Raw genomic sequence first — 18,064 nt, forward strand, 5'->3', positions numbered from 1 at the left:
GCAGAGTTTAAGGTATCCCCAAACAACTTGTCACCCTTGAAGGGAGCTGACGCAGGCTTCCATTTAGATCTCATGTCCGCGTTCCAATGGCGAAGCCATAAGAGCCGGAGGGAGGTGATGTTAGCGGCCATGGCTCTGGAAGCAAACTTTGCTGTGGAATATGGGTGAGCAGTTGACGCAACCAGGCAATGGAAGCCCTGCTAAAGAAAGAGGTCGAGGTGGAAGCCCTAATGGGCCATGCCACAGCCTGGTGGGTCTTATGACAAGCCCTTTCCATTCTCTTCGAGCCCTTCCAAGAGATCTGGGGTAAGGATGGAATTAGAGGTCAGGGCCGCCACCAGAGCATCGCCCTCCGGTAATTTGAGAAGATCTTCCATGCCAGACTCTACGACATAGTCGCTTGCCATTACCCACCGGGGTAGCCCAGGTCCCTGGCTGCACCCACTGATGTTGCATAAACTCCTTGAATAACTTGGGCACAGGCACCAGGTCTTCAGTTGAATGGTCTGATCAAACAACCCCCCAGGGTCAGTTGACTCCTGAGTAACGGTGGGGGTCGCCTCTTGGTGAGTAATGACTTTTGCCTTGTATAATATAGACTTAAATAACGAAGGCTTGAACACCCTGGTAAAGGCGGGCTTATCAGTTACCAAACCCTCGTCCTCAGCCAGATCTGGTTCAGCCAGATCCTCTCCCTCCGAGATTGATTCACCACTAACCATGGAGGGCGGAGGCAAGGAATACCTGGGAGTCATATACTTGCTCTTGTGCCCCTGGCCTGATTTTTTTAGCACATTCCTTGAGGCCCTGGACAATGCCCTGGGATATTGTGGAAGCAATCACCACCCTCATTTCGATTGAGAGAAATGGTCCCTGGTCCTCCACTGGGCGGGTCCCTGCCCCGGACTAGAACGTGAGGCCGGCCTACAGGGCACAAGAGGAGGGGGAGGGGAGAATCCTCTTCTTTCACTACCTCACAGTCAAACAGATCTGCATCCCCACCAATAGAAAGGGAAAGGGACCCGGACTATTCATATGATTAGTCTGAGAAGAACTCCTGTGGTTCTCCCCCGCAGGAGGATGGGGAGGGGCTGGTTGGGAAAGGCCCTGGCTCCCAGGGGACTCAGGAGGGTCCGCATGATGGACCTGAGCCACCCGATGATTTGCTTCTGAACCCTCTCAAATTGTCTTTCTGGGGCTTTTTGGCGCCTGGCATCCACCTTATCCTGACCGGCAGACTCCTTCCTGAAGTAAGGGTATCTGCCAATCCGCCTTATAGCTTCCCTAGCCACCCTGCCTACCCTTCTGCCATAGGGCTATCCATCCCGGTGGAGGGCCCTTGCTCAGGAGGTTCGGCAATGGAATCCATATCCATGCTGCCTGAGATACTGACAGCCCAGTCTGAGGAAATTGTAGGCCTGGGGGCAGATGGTGAATTCTACCTATGCACTCACTCAGGTGAGGCGCTGTGGTCAGGAAGAGGGACACAACTCTGTTGGGACTGCAGATGGAACTTGCTACTGGCAGGGGGAAAGGCCCATGGAGGATGGCAGCTGCCAAGGCCTCCGAATGCCCAAGTACTTGCCTGAAGCTTGCTGCAGGAAGAAGAAGTGGATCCACTGGGTCCTGGAGCTCCGGCAGCCATGAGTGGCAATTTGGCTTTTCGGCGGGAAAAAACCACCTCCAAAATGGCCACCGCCATTTCCCAAGATGGTCACGCCCAGCAAGACACATGCGGTGTGGCTCCGGCAGATGGATGGCCACTCCTATTCGATCTCTTAGCTGTGTGGCCGCTGGAGTCACTAGATGTGCCTACTGAATGCCAGACGGGCTGCCGAAGCTTCGGACAGTCCTGCCGGTAAAGATCAGCTGGGCGGCGGCACTGCTCAGGTGACGGGCCACCTAGGAGACTAAGAAGTGCGCCTCTCTGTCATGAGTGAATCAAGCTTCTCAGGGCAAGGCAAACGAGACAGCGAAGCAAGGAAGGCTAACTAACTAAGAAGGAAGGTAAAACAATAAAGAGCTATGCTAAGGGAAATAGTATTTGAAATTCTTTCAGCTAAGGCTGTAAATGCATCCGATGGGCTTTGGACTGAATTGAAAAACTGAGGATGGAAGGAGCCAGAGGGCTCCAAGCAGTGTACTGGAGAATGACCATTGGCTTACCTGAAGGTCGTTCTTGGTGCACTGCAGGAGTGTCCAACCCCACCCTGGGGTATTATTTCCAGGATGTCCTGCTTTTCCCTGTGAGGATCCTTTGCCAGGCGGACATCTGTCTCAGATGGACCATGCCTTCATTGAAAAACTGAGGATGGAAGGAGCCAGAGAGTGTGGCCAAAGATTTTCAATCCAGTCCTTGGGCAGTGGGACAGAATTTAACCCTTGCTTGGACACTCCAAGCAGTGCACCGGAGAATGCATTTGTTTACTTCATTGGATCAGACCCAGATGTAATCATATTTAGAACAGGCTCATTGAAATCAATTTGTCCTATTAACTTTAATGGATTTAATGAAAGTAACACTAAGTTTGGGTCCAATCTAGTAATTCTTTTAAAAAATAAATAAATCTCCTGCAACAGTTCCCAGCTCATTTGAATTGAGTGGATTAACTTATATACATTATGCTTTTTAAAAATAACTATAAACTACAATTTTTTCTGTGCTTGCTCATACCAACCGGCTGCTGCATATTTATTGTGATCATGCAGCATATTATTCCTACACACCAGAAACAATGAAATAAAACATGGGAATTATACAAAGCTCTTATTTGGAAAAAAAATATGTTTGCATGAATATTTCTTTCTTACATTTAGCATTTTTATAAATTATAGATTACAGTAAACCTGCAACCCTTGGCTTAGCAGATTTTAAGACATAAAACCTATTGGATCCAAGTTTGTCCAAATTTGTCACATGGATGGATGCTGTCCACTGTTCAGTTCACATAATTTTTGCAAACATGATTGTTAAGTGAATCTGGCCTTTCCATTGTCACAAATGGTGATCACATGACCCCGAAGACACGGCAACTGTCATTAATGAGAGCTGGTTGCCAAGCACCTGAATTTTAGATCATGTGACCATGGGGAGTGCTGCAATGGTCATAAGTGTGAAAATAATCACTTTTTTTCAGTGCCATTGTAACATTGAACAGTCACTCAAAAGGTACTGTAAGTTGAAGACTACCTATATGAAAAATATAAAATATAAAATTTAATGCTAGTCATTTAAATAGAGGATTTATTTTATTTCTTTTAAGAAATTAGCATGAAAAGAATTCTAAATGAAATGATTTAAAGAAGTACTGGTAAGATATATTCCACCTTGTGTGTGTGTGGTTATGTTTGTGTGTGTAATATGTTTCTCTGTGTTTGCATTATATACATAGATGTGTGTATGTGTGTGTGTACACATATGCATACACACCATAAAGAAATGATATAGGGCAGCGATGGCAAACCTTTTTTGGCTCGCGTGCCATAAGTAGGGGGAGCGTAGGGGGGTCATGTACGGGTGTGCTGCACCCATAATGCAATGCACGAAACCCCCCCTGTGTGCATGCACGCACTACAGGCGCAACTCCCCATTTTTGCATGTTTTTTTCACTCTCCAGAGGCTTTATAGGAGCCTGGGGAGGGTGAAAACAGCCTCCCCCACCCCCAGCCCTCCGGAGGCTTCAGGGACCTTCAGGAGGCTTCCCTGAAGCTTTGGGAGCAGTCAAAATGACCCTCTGAGCAAACAGGAAGTCTGGTTTCCCCTTAGGGCCAGTTTTTTGTGCTCCGGAGGCTTGAGGGAAGCCCATGAAGCCTCTGGAGGGCCTCCGGGTGGCGGGGGGGGGATCTTTTCACCTTCCCCAGGCTCCTATAAAGCATTTGGAGCCTGGGGAAGGCAAAAAATGGCTTTTAAAAGGGTGAACTCAGCTGGCCAGCGGGCGCAGGCGCACTGGCCAGCTGACAGCGCAGCGCCTTGCGTGCCCTGACAAATGGCTCCACGTTCCACCTGTGGCACGTGTGCCATAGGTTCGCCATCTCTGATATAGGGTTTCCTGCCTAAGCAGGCGATTGGACTAGAAGACCTTCAAGGTCCCTTCCAACTCTGTTAGTCTAATCTGTATTTGTAGCAATAGCAATAGCACTTAGACTTATATACCACTTTACAGTGCTTTACAGCCCTCTCTAAGTGGTTTACAGAGTCAACATATTGCCCCCCAAAATTTGGGTCCTCATTTTACCCACCCTGGAAGGATGGAAGGCTAGGTCAACCTTGAGCCTGGTGAGGCAGAAGTAGCCTGCAATTCTGCACTCTAACCACTGTGCCACTGTGGTATTTATATCAATATTAATATAGATATATGGAGTTTTACTTCATTGCCTTAAAAAGCTCAGCAGAGTAGCCTTTAAACATTTTCCTGTATATTCAATAGAATACTGATTGAACAGGTAACTTTTCAAATTCTTAGCACAACCTCTAATAAAATTAAGCTCAAGGCTAACCCAATTACTCTCCTCTTTTGATCCTCAACTGATGGCATTGATCTAACTACTCAGGATGAGCTGTTTTCTATTCAGAAATGAAGATACATGCTATCCATAGTTGTATTTGCACACTTCTATAGCACTTTTATACCCATATAGACCTCTCTTACTTTATAGCACTTCTGATCCTATAGTTCTTTTATGTTTACAGTGCATCGAGCAACCAGTTCTATATAATAGAAGTGATAAAAGTTCATCACCAGATGAAGAGGAACATCTAATAAAAATATATAAAGTGAAATGAAAACAAAAAAGCAAAGTCCACAAGTGTTTCTGTGCATAACATATTTTAAAATGAGTGGATTTCAACAGCTTGTAACAATATATTTTTACTGCATTCCCTTGCCAATTATCTTTCTAAACAACATTCTCACTGTTTAATATCTATACTATATACACCATAGTATAATGGAGACATTTCTTCACTCATGAAGCTTCCTAAATATCCGCTCTCTGGCAGTTTATATAATGATACTATCTTTTAGGTTCTTATACATATTTGGTTCTGCATTTGCCACATAATTGGAAATATGAGAATGGAGTATCTTGCAACAAAAATATTAAATCACATTCCTCGGCGCTCAAAATGGAAACTGAAATGAAAACCTTCACAACGTTTGGGCAAAAACAAAACAGTCTCAATGAGTTGCTTTCCCATCACATACTTTTCTAATGCTAGCACAAAATAATTGACTTTTTTATATATTTCATTGCGAAGTGAGAGGAAAGCACCAATGCTAACATATTTCTCATTACAAATACATGGGGTATTACAAATAGTGTATTTAGTATTAAAAAACTGTCCTTATTTTGGCATAGGTAAAATTTAGAGCAAAACTGTCCTCTTGTTTTTGTTTTGGCAAGCAGCATTCATTCTAATTTTAAATCTCATTTTATTAAGCAGTTTATTTAGGTATTTATAAGCAGTTTATTTATTCATAAGCAATTTATTTATTTATTTATTTATTTAAATAGTTAAAAAGAGAATTCCTACCTTGGGCAGGATCAGGTGGACCAAATTCAAGAGAATATCGTAGGATGAAATTGTTGTTCCACACATACAGTTGATTGTCTCTTGGATTGTAATCCACAGCAGCAATATAATGATACATGTTGGGGAAAGGAACATCTACATATTCTCCTCGGCTTAATCTGGTGTTGTAAATATAGTCGATTGCATTTTTACCTGTTTCACTTTCATTGTCTTGGTAAACTGATCGCACAACGTAAAGCACCCCGCATATCATAAAAGCATTAGATGCTGCCCGTTTGTCGTAGGTTGTTTCCCATGTTGCTTCAAAACGCAGAGTATATGGATTGAGTTGGCTAATGACTATCATCCCATTGTTTTGTTCTGTCGCGTAAATTACCCATAAGCCATTTTCATCCACTGCCAGATCAATATCAGTCTTTCCCCCCCATCTGTAAGGGGATGTGTCATGGTAGTTGGCAGAATTTATAATAGCTTCTCCACTCTTAATTCTAGTCCTTAAGTCAAATTTGACAATGTTTCGGGTTCTTTCCTTATTAAAAAAGACCGCGCCATCGTATACCACAAATCCTGTACCATCCACTCGATTCGGAAGCTTATATGTCGTCTGTTGGCGTCCATTTTGGAAGTCCTCTAAAGATGCATATTCTATCAAAGTATCAGTGCGGTATGGAGTCCACGGCATGAAGTATATTTTATCTGCAGCCTGAAGAGGATCTTTGCACCATGCACCTGCCTTCTGTTCAGCTTCATATAAATTTGGGGAATCCACCACAGCTTTCAATGTCCCAGGGCAAACAAAAACTGGTAGCCACGGAAAGAAGCAAGACAAGATCGGTTTTTAAAAAAATGAATAAAATTCACAATATCTATAAAATCTAGACAAGTACACTATGTCTGAATAACTTTAAAGAAATAAAAAAAAACCTTTAACTAACAGCAATGTCTTATAATTCATATGTAATTAATACGTGTATTAACCTTTGTCATCATGGTTCTTAAAAGTTACACAGTCTTTCCTCTGACAATAAAGCAAGGTTGTATGGCATGTTACTAAATCTGGGGAAAAAAATAGAACTACCCTTGCATAAAAGCATTTATTCTCCCAAAGTTCTAATTGACGTAGAGCAGCTCAACTGGTCGGTAGATGTTTTTAATTCTTAACATTTTCAAGAAACATTCAGAAACCCTCAGACTGAAAATAAAGCTGCTTCAACATACAAGGGGGGGAAATTAAAATTAAAACATCAGATCCGTAGACCTTCATCAAGAGCAACAGAAATAAAGAGCAACCAAAGCAATGGATGGAATAGACCAGGAACCCTGTAATTATGGCATGCTATGGAGAGGGTTCTGGAAAGCCAAGCAAGATGACATTTTTATTAACAAATAGTCGTCATGGGTAAGAGAAAGAGAGGGAAAGAGAAAGAGAGGGAGGAAGAAAGCAACGGGAGTCTTCATCTCAGAGCAGGTGCCATCAGATACTAAATCCCACCACCTGCTTTTAAATAGCCGAGTCAGTTTAGCAGCCAAGTCAGTTTATTGCAAAATTGCAAAAAAATCAACTTCTTTTAAGGAAGGGTACTTATGAAATCCTGCTGATTATTACAATCTCAGAGTGTTGTGGGGAAGGGGAAAGGGAAGAGGTCAACATCCATAAGGCACATAACAAGGAGCTGAGGGGTTTGGACTATATATGTTATTTACCTTTTTGCTCCACTTCTATTTCAAGCATCGGAAGAAAAATGAAAAAAAAAAGTGCAAGGGAAAAAAAAAGAAGATTAACACAAATTGACTATTAGGCGAAGATTAAATTAGTCAACAGATGTTAAACACAGGAAGAATAAGAACTGCACAACATTGGATAGAGAAAAACAGACAACAGGAAAACCTAGCTGGAGAAAGATTCTACAGTTACATAAGTGAACATGGATCAATCATTTTAGTAGGTTAAAGAGGCAGTACAGAAAATGCTGGGATGTAGTTTCACTTAGTCAACCTGAATAAATAATGAAAGACTTGACTAATGCATGATATACATAGCCTTCTGTTACCCAAGCAGTCTTAACAAGTGCATGTAAAAAGGCCTTCTATTAATATGCTATCATATGCATGTGTTTTATATATTGTATTTTAGTATAAAGAAACATCTTTGGTTAAAGGAGAAGCTAAGTGGATTTGCATAGGCAGATCTCTTTCGGGACCCCAATCTTATTCTTCTGCCAGAAAGAAGTGTTACTGTTACTGAAATTGCAAGATATGCTAATATATTTCGATTAGCCTTTAAGTTTAAAATATTTAATTCAGACTAGCCTTTTGCAAGTTTCTTTGAGACTGCAAAATCCAAATCTTGAACGAGAAGCAAATCCAATATATTTGGGCACTCAGAGAGTTCTCAACTGGTTTGCTTTTTATGTAAATAACCAATTCATGGTGAGTTTACTCTGCCATTTTTCCAAATACAGATGTTTCTTTAATTTCTTTTTAAAAAGATACAATTTATTGTGGTATTTAGCTTTACTGGACTTTTCAGTTAAGGGTGAAGTGGACAAAAATGCAAAGAAAATTGGGCATGCATGTAAGTAATTACATCATAGAAGAATATCTCTTAAGAATAACAGACAGTGGATTGAGCTATGGCGTAGAGTTACTGAACAAACCACAATTGGCTGAGATTATTCAGCACCCTAAACCAAAAGCAAACAAACCACAGAACAGCTTAACATGATGTATGTATCCACTCAATATACCATTAGTCTCAAAAGTCTATGCTGTGCTCAGTCAATGAATTTATAGGAGCTTTGGAGTTTTCCTTTAAATCAAAGATTTCCCAGTTTTAGAATTTTCAAAAAAGAAAAAAATCTACAAAACTGAATGTGGCCACTTATTTTGGCTATAAATTTTTCTACAGCTGATCATTCCAGCCTATAAGGTAGGTAATTGATAATATCTCAAAGCCTATTCAATGATGACAGTGAAGCGCAGCAGTTCAGCCTAAAATAATACAAATGAAGAGCTAAGGGTGCATACAAAACAAATAATTTGGGCACATAGATGGCATTATGGAAAAAAACATTTTCATTTTACAAATATTGAAAATGAAGTTAAACTATGCAAAGGTAGAGACACAGTCCTTAATGCTCATATATTATAATTCAGAGCTGTGGACTTTCTTTACTTTGCTTTAAAATACTGCTCACATGGTTCAGTTTCAGAAAAGTCTTTAAGTAGGCTGACCTTTCCCATTCTGCCACATAGGAGAAGATTACCAATTTTACTATTTAAACAATCTCTTTCTTTTTTGCTGTTACCAATTATAGAAAAACAATCTTCAGAGAGATACCCAAACTCTTTTCTCATTCAGAAAGTCCCAGCAGCAAACCTTAAGATAAAACAATTTTTGCTGTTGACAAATTCCATAAGTAAGAGTGGAACATCTTGGAAAAGTTGGATTATACTTTTTTCCCATGAAACATGCTTTCCCCTCTCATCATGATGAGAGAGGGAAGGGGATACCTTCTTCATGTTAGCTGTATCGCTGGTTGAAAACACCATGGTTAAGAAATAGAGGTTCAAGAGGACAAAGGAGTAAAAAAGGTCATTTGTTTTGGAGAATGGATGGATTATTAACATCCATATCCAAGAAATGTGATTCAATGAAAATTTCTTTACCTCCACCACATCACACACACACACAGAGGGAGGGAGAAGGGAGGGAGGGAGGGCGAGATAGAGAATGAATCACAAACCCAATAATAGATACTTTCACAGGTGACTTTTAAGTAGTAAAAGTGAAAAAACTTGCTACCTTGATTCCATTAGTTCACCTCATCTTTCGATTTGCTACAGTGGTTTAATGTAAATTATGAAGCTTACCCTGGTTTCATTCCCCACTGCTTAGAAATGGGAATGTTGGGATTTCAATTTTAGAAATAATAAATCTTTTCATCTGCTCCATCAATATCTTATCTCACTACCTACTAAAAAATCATGGTAGTTTACATTCAAAAGTTAACTGAATATTAGAAACATTTTATAGGCCAATGTCAGAAATATTCTGGGTTGAAATGTTCCTCACATACATAACATGTTTTCTATAATTCAAATGGAAAGAAGATGACAGAGGAAAGAAAAGAATAAAAAAAGGTAAGATTTTTTTTTGTTATGCAGAAAAAGTCATCAATAATCCCAGGAGTGGGGAGGGAGAAAAAGGTAAGGTCCAGATTAAAATTTGAACAAATTTGTATTTATAACTGCACTTTCCTCTTACTGAGAGAATATGGAATTGTTCCTGGAGGTCAAAGTATATTGTGCATTATTCCATGTGACTATTATGCAATTATCTCTTTCTCTGACACCTTAAAAGGTTTTGCTTATGAAATCCTTATAATCAAAGTTACACATTTGCATGATCTGCTTTTGGTATTTCATGCTGAGGAAATAGGACTCTGGAGACACAGAATGACTTTCAGGCCTGAATTAAATCCTCTGTCTAAAATGAATAAGTATAACAGTTGAGATGGAAGAAGTAAACAAGAAACAAAAATCAGATTTATCTTTTCATTTAGGTAAATTTAAGTATTTTGCATCAGATTAACTCAAAACAGGACAAAGTTATCATCAGAATATGTACCAAATTACTGTTTATTATCCTGTTTTTTAATATATGGGATAATAAAACAAACCACTTGTCTAATATAATTAATCCAAGGCAGGGATATATCGAGGATGCTCAGATGAACAGTCAATACAACTATGTTTTGACAAACATAATTCCATAAATTTCCTTCCCCTGTAGGACTTTTTCATCTGTTTAAATAAATAATGCTGATTTGTGTCCACATATACTTACTTGCACGCATAGCTCTTTACTTATTGAAACTAATGGGAAAATCTAGATATTTATCAGAATACATGCAAGACTTCGAGTGAAATGTATAAGAAACCTGTTGCAAAATAAATACCTAGCTATAAAATAGCTTTATTTACTTTTGCTTTGGTTGAAAATCATTCACCTTGAAAAATGTTGGTCATGGCATTCTTAATGCAGCATGCCTCAATGCCAAGGAAATTTATTACATATTTCATACCAAATTTATTTTAAACACACTGGCATTGTCCAAAAAACATTTCCATAACAGTAATTATTTGGAACCGTCACATTTCTCTTTAATAATGATATAGTCTACCACATGAATCTTATGCACTTGATTCAATCGTTAACTGTAAAATATACAGTTAAATTACTTCTATTAATTTTAATGATACTAAAATACAGTTTTACCTGGCCAGGATCCATTTTTACTGGATCTGAAAAATCTAAATCAATTTACTATCCCAGGAAATAGAATATAACCAAGTAAATAGAACAAAAAAAGTTTAAAAAAGAGGTTTGTAATCCAGCATTTCCTGATGTTTGTGGATGTGAGCATATTCTATATTAAAAGAAACAACAATGTACCTGCTCAGAATACTAAAACAAGGGCATAAAGTCAACAAACAAATAAATATTAGTATCATGTACACAGTGGGCACATTGAATTCAGCTGTACATTTTTGGGGACAGCCTGGTAAAGTAATAACATTGCAAGGTCCGATAGTACAGCTAGAAAATAAAATACCTCTGAATGTTTTCTACAGAATTACTGGATATAAACAAGACTTAATATAAAACATCATGCACAGATGTATGAAGTGGTGTCTCTGATGTGCTTTTTAATCCTAAAAGGACTGACTTAGGTTATTTGGAGTATCAACATATACTGCATAATTCAGAGAAATTTCAAGTGGGCTTTTCTCTATTGCTCTGTAATTTAATCAATAACACCCTTATTTCAACTTTGCATTTTAGATCTAGTTTAAAATTCTGGTTTTAACAGTATTCTCCTTGGAAATGTGCAATTGTGAAGGGGAGGCACAGAAGATGAATTGTTGGTAGGAGAAAGTATTTTTGAAAATAAAAGAAGAAAATTTCCATTAATTATATTTATTTTAGATTGCTAAAATTGGGAAGCAGAACACAATACTATATATTTAATATAACCCTGATCACATGAAAATAGAAAGAAACTACAAATTAGGGTCCTCCCACATTTGTAATATAGGGTCCCTAAATAATTTACCACATAAACTGATGAAATTATGGCATTCATTTAATGATTAATGAGTACCTGGAGTTCAACTGATAATATACTGATTTCTGAACAATAATAGAAGTGTATGAACAGTGAAATACATTATTCTTATACTAAACATCTCCCTTGCCACAGGGCCTTCTATTCCTCTTTGTGGTTAAACTAAGTTTGCCAGTGCTTTAGTTTTGATTTAATTTTTAAAATAAGGGTCACAACAGGGCAATGTGCTGCCCTGCTGTTCTAGGAAAGAAATTCCAAGGTAAGCAGAGGAACTAAGAAAATATGCAGTTACAATAAGACACAGAAAGTAGATCCTCTTAAGGAAGGTTTATCCCATTATCCTATTTAGGAATAAATTTCATTGTATTCAAGTATTATGATTTCAATTTTTTTGAAAGTATTCTGGGCCAGGATTTTTCAAAATCTATTCGATGGAATCCTAGGTTAGGTTTAGGTTTATTAGATTTATATGCCACCCTTCTCCCAAGGACTCAGGGCGGCATACAACATTAAAAGAAACACATAATACAAAAGTTTTAAAAAAATTAAATAGAATGTACCAAACCCAATTAAAATTGACAATGACATTTTTTAAAAAAGAATTTGAATTAAAATTAACAGTGATCAATAATTTGTTTTGTTTTGTTCAGGCCAGGCTGGCTTGCTAGAAAAGCCAACTTTTTAGGGTGCGTCGGAAGGACCGGAGGTCGGGGATTATACGAAGTTCCGGGGGCAGCTCATTCCAGAGGGAAGGCGCTCCCATCGAGAAGGCTCTCCCCCTGGGGGTCGCTAGCTGACACTGTCGGAATCCTAGGGCAGTGATGGCTAACCTTTTCGGCACCGAGTGCCCAAACTGGAATGTGTGTGAATGCAAGTGTGGCTGTGTGCAGGTGTATTGGAGCACCAGAAACATGAAGACCAGTTGGCTGACGTGTACATGCCTCTTTGGCCATTTTTGGACTGTTTTCCGGCTGTTTTTCAGGCCATTTTCAGCTCAAAAAACAGCCTGAAAAATCACTTTAAAATGGCCTGTTTTTTACAGGTTTTGGGGCCATTTTCCAGTGCTCTGGTGCCCGCAAAGACCAACCTGCACCAGAAACCAGAAGAGCAGTTGGCAATGGCAGGTGCCCACAAATGTCATAGGTTATCCATCATGGTCCTATGATCTTCTGAGAACTTTATGGGGGTGGGGATGGAGTCCACTGGAATTGAGCATATTTTCCAGCTAGAGTTTATTTCTTGAACTGCTCTAAGATAGCAGGGCCAATAGCTGCCATATATGATGATTCTTCTCCTGTTTCTTGTATATGCAATAATATGTGTCTAGAGGAAAAGCTCCAAAATGAAGTGAACAAATAATCACATTAAAAATGTTATGACTTCGTAATGTTCTGCTTTGTTTTTTTTACTCCAATGATGCTTTCAACTGAATGCAGTCCAGCACCATATAGTTAGTTATTAATTGTCCTCATGTATTACAGGGTTAACATTAGTAACCCTGCTATCCAAGAGAACAACTCATAACTTCATTCATTCTTGAAGAACTTTGGATTTTTGATCATTTGGCCTTTTCACAATAATTTTGTAAAAAGAAAAACAGTAAGGAAGTAGGAGTCCCATAATCTATTGATCTTTTTTGGATCTCTTTGCTGTGACAAGAAATTGAAATGCCCCAAGTGATGAAGTACAATCTTAGCATGAAACAGTCATCAATCAATGGCCAAATGAGGTCAACAATAACAAAAGTCAGGCTGCAATGAAAAACTGCAGTCATCCTTCCATGTTTTAAATAAAAAAAATGATAGTGCTTTATGTTGTAACCGCATTGGTAGTAAATTAGGTCAGAAGCCAATATGCACTGTCTGATAAGGATGGTTTCCTCTCTCCATGGCCTTGAACCTGAAACGATGGATTATAAGTGCATTAACTATGAAATACCATGCAGCACAGTGCTTTAATGCAAGTAAACGAGATGCACAACATTACGTGCAATAAGCAGTTTTATAACAATTGTAACACACGTGTATATGATACCCGAGATACCGGTGGTTGCTGTGAATGACCAATGCAAAGCTTCCAACACCTTCAAAATGTATACCGAAAGCCTTACAATCCCATTGCAAACAGAATGTAAAAAAGCAGAAAAAGGAAGAATTTGGGCATTGCAGAAAGAAGAAAGCTAAAATTTGAAAGTAGGTTGCTATGGAAAAGAGCAGAGATTTGAACAAGCAAGTGAAGCTCCTGGGAAGATTCTGAATACGTCACAGAAATATGGATAATTTCAGAGAACAGATGTGTACCTTATTTTGGCATTACTGCACATATAGTATGTACAAGTATGAATAAAATGCCTTTTGTAATGTCATAATGATAGTACAGAAAAAAGAATAGCCATATTACTTATACCTTAAATTAAATTGTTTGAATAATTTTCTCCGGTTACTATAAATATAACTACAGTTATATTTATATAACTGCAAGGCAATATATCTATAATTACTATGGGTACAGAGAGGCAGTTTTGAATGAGAGATTTTCATACATTGAGTAGGAAGATCCTACTGGCTGAAGCGTAAGGGCAATGATACCAAAATTAGGTATTCAACAAAAGCAGCAGTGTATACTTTGGCTGCAGTTAAGAGTTATTAACATTAACATTGTTCCATTGGCCTCATTGTTTTTTTTTAAAATCTGCAGTTTTGAAATAAGCTGGTGTTAAATCAGTCACTAGAAAGGTTACAGCTCTGCACCTGGTTAGGAATCAATTATTGGGCTACAGAATTAATTTTATTTCAGCATATGCTAGAAACATATTTTTATACTTTAAATGCAGCACAAATTAAATGAAGCACCAGTAAGCTCGCCTGAGATTTAAAAAAATGTGTAATTTTAAAAAGTAAATATTCACCCAATATCAATTCCAAATAGATTTATTCAAAATTAAACTCTAAATTTGGTCCATCAGTTAGAAAAAAAATTCTATCGACATTAGTCCTGCATAAAAAAACTTAGGAAAATATGTAATAGATGACCACCAAACAGTATTTTACAATGCCATTCAGAGGTTTCTTCAGTTAACTGCAAAAGAAATCATTTTTTTACATTAAAAAAAAAACTTGACTGGCAGGAATGCATCCACATTTGTCCTAAGAGCTCAGCAAATGATCTGAAAATAATATTTATGTATATTTAAGCACTTCCTCCTGCTACAGGAAATGATCCCAAGAAATATAAGAATCTTGATATTTGAATGGTGTCATAGCCTCTTTCTGGTAATTTAAAATAGTAATTTCAAGGTAAGGGGATGTTATGATCAAAATTATATTTTTTTCTTAATAGGCAAAAATGCATTACTCCCACATGCTACAAGAAAAATGATATAATGAGCCACCAATAATAAGACACTGGAAAACAGATATTAAAATTCAGCATATGCAGTGCATTTCAAATTTACTGATGGTACAGAAAAATAAAACCACAACAAGCATCTTTTTTGCAATGACACAATGGTAGAAATACACAGCAAAAATGAAAAAAAAAATGAACTGTGTTTGGCCTTTAATTGCTTCTTAGTAAAGTTCACAGAAGAATTAAATACTAAGTATTGCCAGTACAAATTATATTATAGTGTTTTAATGATGTAATTAGGGAAATTAGTATAAATATAAAGCATGGATGAAGTCTTGATTGTTAACCTGGTTTGTGTTTTTAACACAAGAGTAGCACCAGTACTATTGTTTCAACTTATGGAATATGTACTTCCCTTTTACTAAAAAAAAAGCTTAAGTTTGTGAGTATTAAAATAATTAAATGGGGCACAAGAAATAAACGGGTGCACAATTCATGCACCACTAAATTTTACAGTTATAGGCAGTATTGTTGTGGTCTGCCGGCGACCTGCAAAGCTGACAGCAGAGTCGGACAGTGAGGAGGTTGGGGAAGAACATTGGCCAGTCCTGGAGTCTGGGGAAGGCTCAGACAAGGGCTCTGCATCGGAGGCAGAGAGGGGGCCAGGGCCATCTGGGAGTTACGTGTTACCTCTGGAGCCTCCAGAGTCAGACAGCAGCGAGGAAGAGGAACAGGATATAAAGGAGGAACAAAGGCACATGAGCCTTTGCAGGAAGAAACTTGGTTCATGCTGGTGAGTTTACCTTCTGAAGCTCCATTGGCCTTGCCAAGCTAATTGCCACTTAAGTCTTTGGCAGCATTTTCAAAGAAGATAAAGGCGGGTGCTTCTCAGCCTTATCCCGAAGGACTTTGGCAGACTACTGCAGGACTCTTTACAACAATTAGGGACTCATTACGGGCTGTGAATGAATATAATTCATAGCCTTTGAAATAAAAAGAGGGTTTTTGGACCTAATTGTGTGCTTTTTCTGTATCAGGAAGCCTAGGTCAGAACAAGTATCTTTTTTTCTAATAGAAAAGATGACACTAAGTGTCAATTTATGTTTAACAATGGAATTCTAAAAAAAGTGTACAACTGTTTGTGAATCAAGTGAAAAATGAATCAAGCAATGTAAGATTTGTGACCAGCTGTTGCTACGGGTGGACTGCAGAAACCTCTGTGAAAAGATTAGATATACAGAGATGCAGTCGTAAATTGTGCATTTCTATAAATAAATGTTGAGATTTCACAGCTTCAACATGGTACATTAATGATGACATTTTTCTGCAAATTTGGATGCATACTTTCAATGTGTAGTTACGTACTTATTCAAAATAAGAAAATAGTAAATATGGCAGATACAAAGGTTTTGGATATCTTTTCAGTCAGTGCTTTGTAATATAGGTAGTCCTCGAATTATGACCATTTGTTTAACAGCTGTTCAAAGTTATGAAGGTGCAGAAAAAAGGGGATCTATGACCAGTCCTTGCATATCGATGGTCACCTGATCAAAATTTGAGCATTTGATTACAATATTTATGATTGCTGCAGCATCTTGGGGGGGGGGGGTCATCTGATCTCCACTGGGGACTTTTACAGGCAATGTACTTGGAGGTGGGGCGGGGGGGAGTCAGAGTTACTAAAAGATTGCATGATTAATTAATCACCATATAATTCACTTAATCACGTGCAGCAAAAAGGACATAATATCAGGTATGACTCAGTTAAGGACTGCACGACTTAGCAACAGAAGATGTGATCCTGATTGTGATCTTAAAGTTGAATTTATTGACTGCCTTTTTAATGACCATAAGAGCTGCAGTGGTCAAAATGCAGTACTGCAGGCTACTTCTGCTGACTGCCTGCAATTTGGCAGTTCGAATCTCACCAGGCTCAAGGTTGACTCTGTAAACAGCTTGGAGAGCGCTGTAAAACATTGTGAAGCTGTATATAAGTCTAGGCTCTATTGTTATTTCAAAGTTATAACAGCGTAAAAGAAATAGCTGTGCAACTAATTCTTTCAGTTACAGTATGACCACAGCAGCACCCTGCAGTACACCTGATTGCCATTCAGGTTCTTTGTAAACAGTGCGTGTTTGTGACTGTGACAGAGTCCCACAGTCATGTGATCACCATTTGTGTAGTCTGTAGTTTGCTTGCAACAAGCAGAGTAAATAGAGAATGCAGAATCATAAGTTGTAGTTACACGATGCTTCCTTTAATGACCATAATAATTTACTTCATGACCAAATTGGAAGTGAGGTCATAAGACTGTTACAGCCATGTGATTTTTGGCTTTAAAAACAGAAATGCCAGACCCAATTGTGGTGTCTAAGTGAGGACCACCTGTGTCTTCTTTTGTAAAAGAAATTAACAGCTGCTAAGTGTTACTCTAGCTCAAGGGTGTCAAACTGGCAGCCCACAGGCTGGATGCGTTACTTGAAGGCCACACCCACCCAGCTCCATGAAGGGAAAAATGTCACGATACATCACACAATATCAATGTAACACCGCGAGTTTGACACCCCATTCTTTAGCCACCTAAGAATCCTATTTGTGGCTTTTTGTTGTTGTTGTTATTACTCGAGCCGCCCGGAGTCCTTCGGGAGTGGGCGGCATACAAAGCCAATAAACCTAACCTAAACCTAACTCTTTATTTCAGAACTCTTATAATTCAGAAATATTCTTAGATATCTTTGTATGCACAATATGTTTGGGATTTTTTTGCTGGTTTTGAGTATTATTTTACTTGGGGAGTATAAAGGCCAATCCAAAACATTTATCTTTCTGCCTTGTAAGTAGCTCATGACTGATTTGCAGGCATGGTTTAGATTGTTTTCAGATTGATAAAATGTCCAAAATTTTCAAAAAGATACAGGACTTATTTTTACAAGATGTAATGATTTTGTCAGCTTCCATTCACTTACAGATTCAGTGAAACACAGATTGTGACCAGGGGTACCTGAAACTTTGCACACAACTGTATCACTTAGCCTTACATAATGGAGTAGA

General features: G+C 38.5%; 1 protein-coding gene across 31 annotated transcripts in view; it reads right to left on the reverse strand.

The window, feature by feature from the left end:
* Positions 1 to 18,064, reverse strand: part of ADGRL2 (adhesion G protein-coupled receptor L2) — a 220,753-nt gene that overhangs the window by 68,305 nt on the left and 134,384 nt on the right. For 21 of the 31 annotated variants that reach the window (XM_087719398.1, XM_087719396.1, XM_087719393.1 and 18 more), the window contains exons 5-6: positions 7,238 to 7,252; positions 5,534 to 6,334 (exon numbers count right to left, since the gene is read on the reverse strand). In XM_087719398.1, coding sequence (XP_087575524.1) covers positions 5,534 to 6,334; positions 7,238 to 7,252 — 816 coding nt within the window. The remainder of the gene's footprint in view (positions 1 to 5,533; positions 6,335 to 7,237; positions 7,253 to 18,064) is intronic. The other 10 variants (XM_087719400.1, XM_087719394.1, XM_087719407.1 and 7 more) reach the window with 1 other exon arrangement.

Source organism: Thamnophis sirtalis, unplaced genomic scaffold, assembly GCF_051295495.1.
Source record: "Thamnophis sirtalis isolate CommonGarterSnake01/CBP01778 unplaced genomic scaffold, rThaSir2_p1.2 scaffold_7, whole genome shotgun sequence".
Taxonomy (NCBI): domain Eukaryota; kingdom Metazoa; phylum Chordata; class Lepidosauria; order Squamata; family Natricidae; genus Thamnophis; species Thamnophis sirtalis.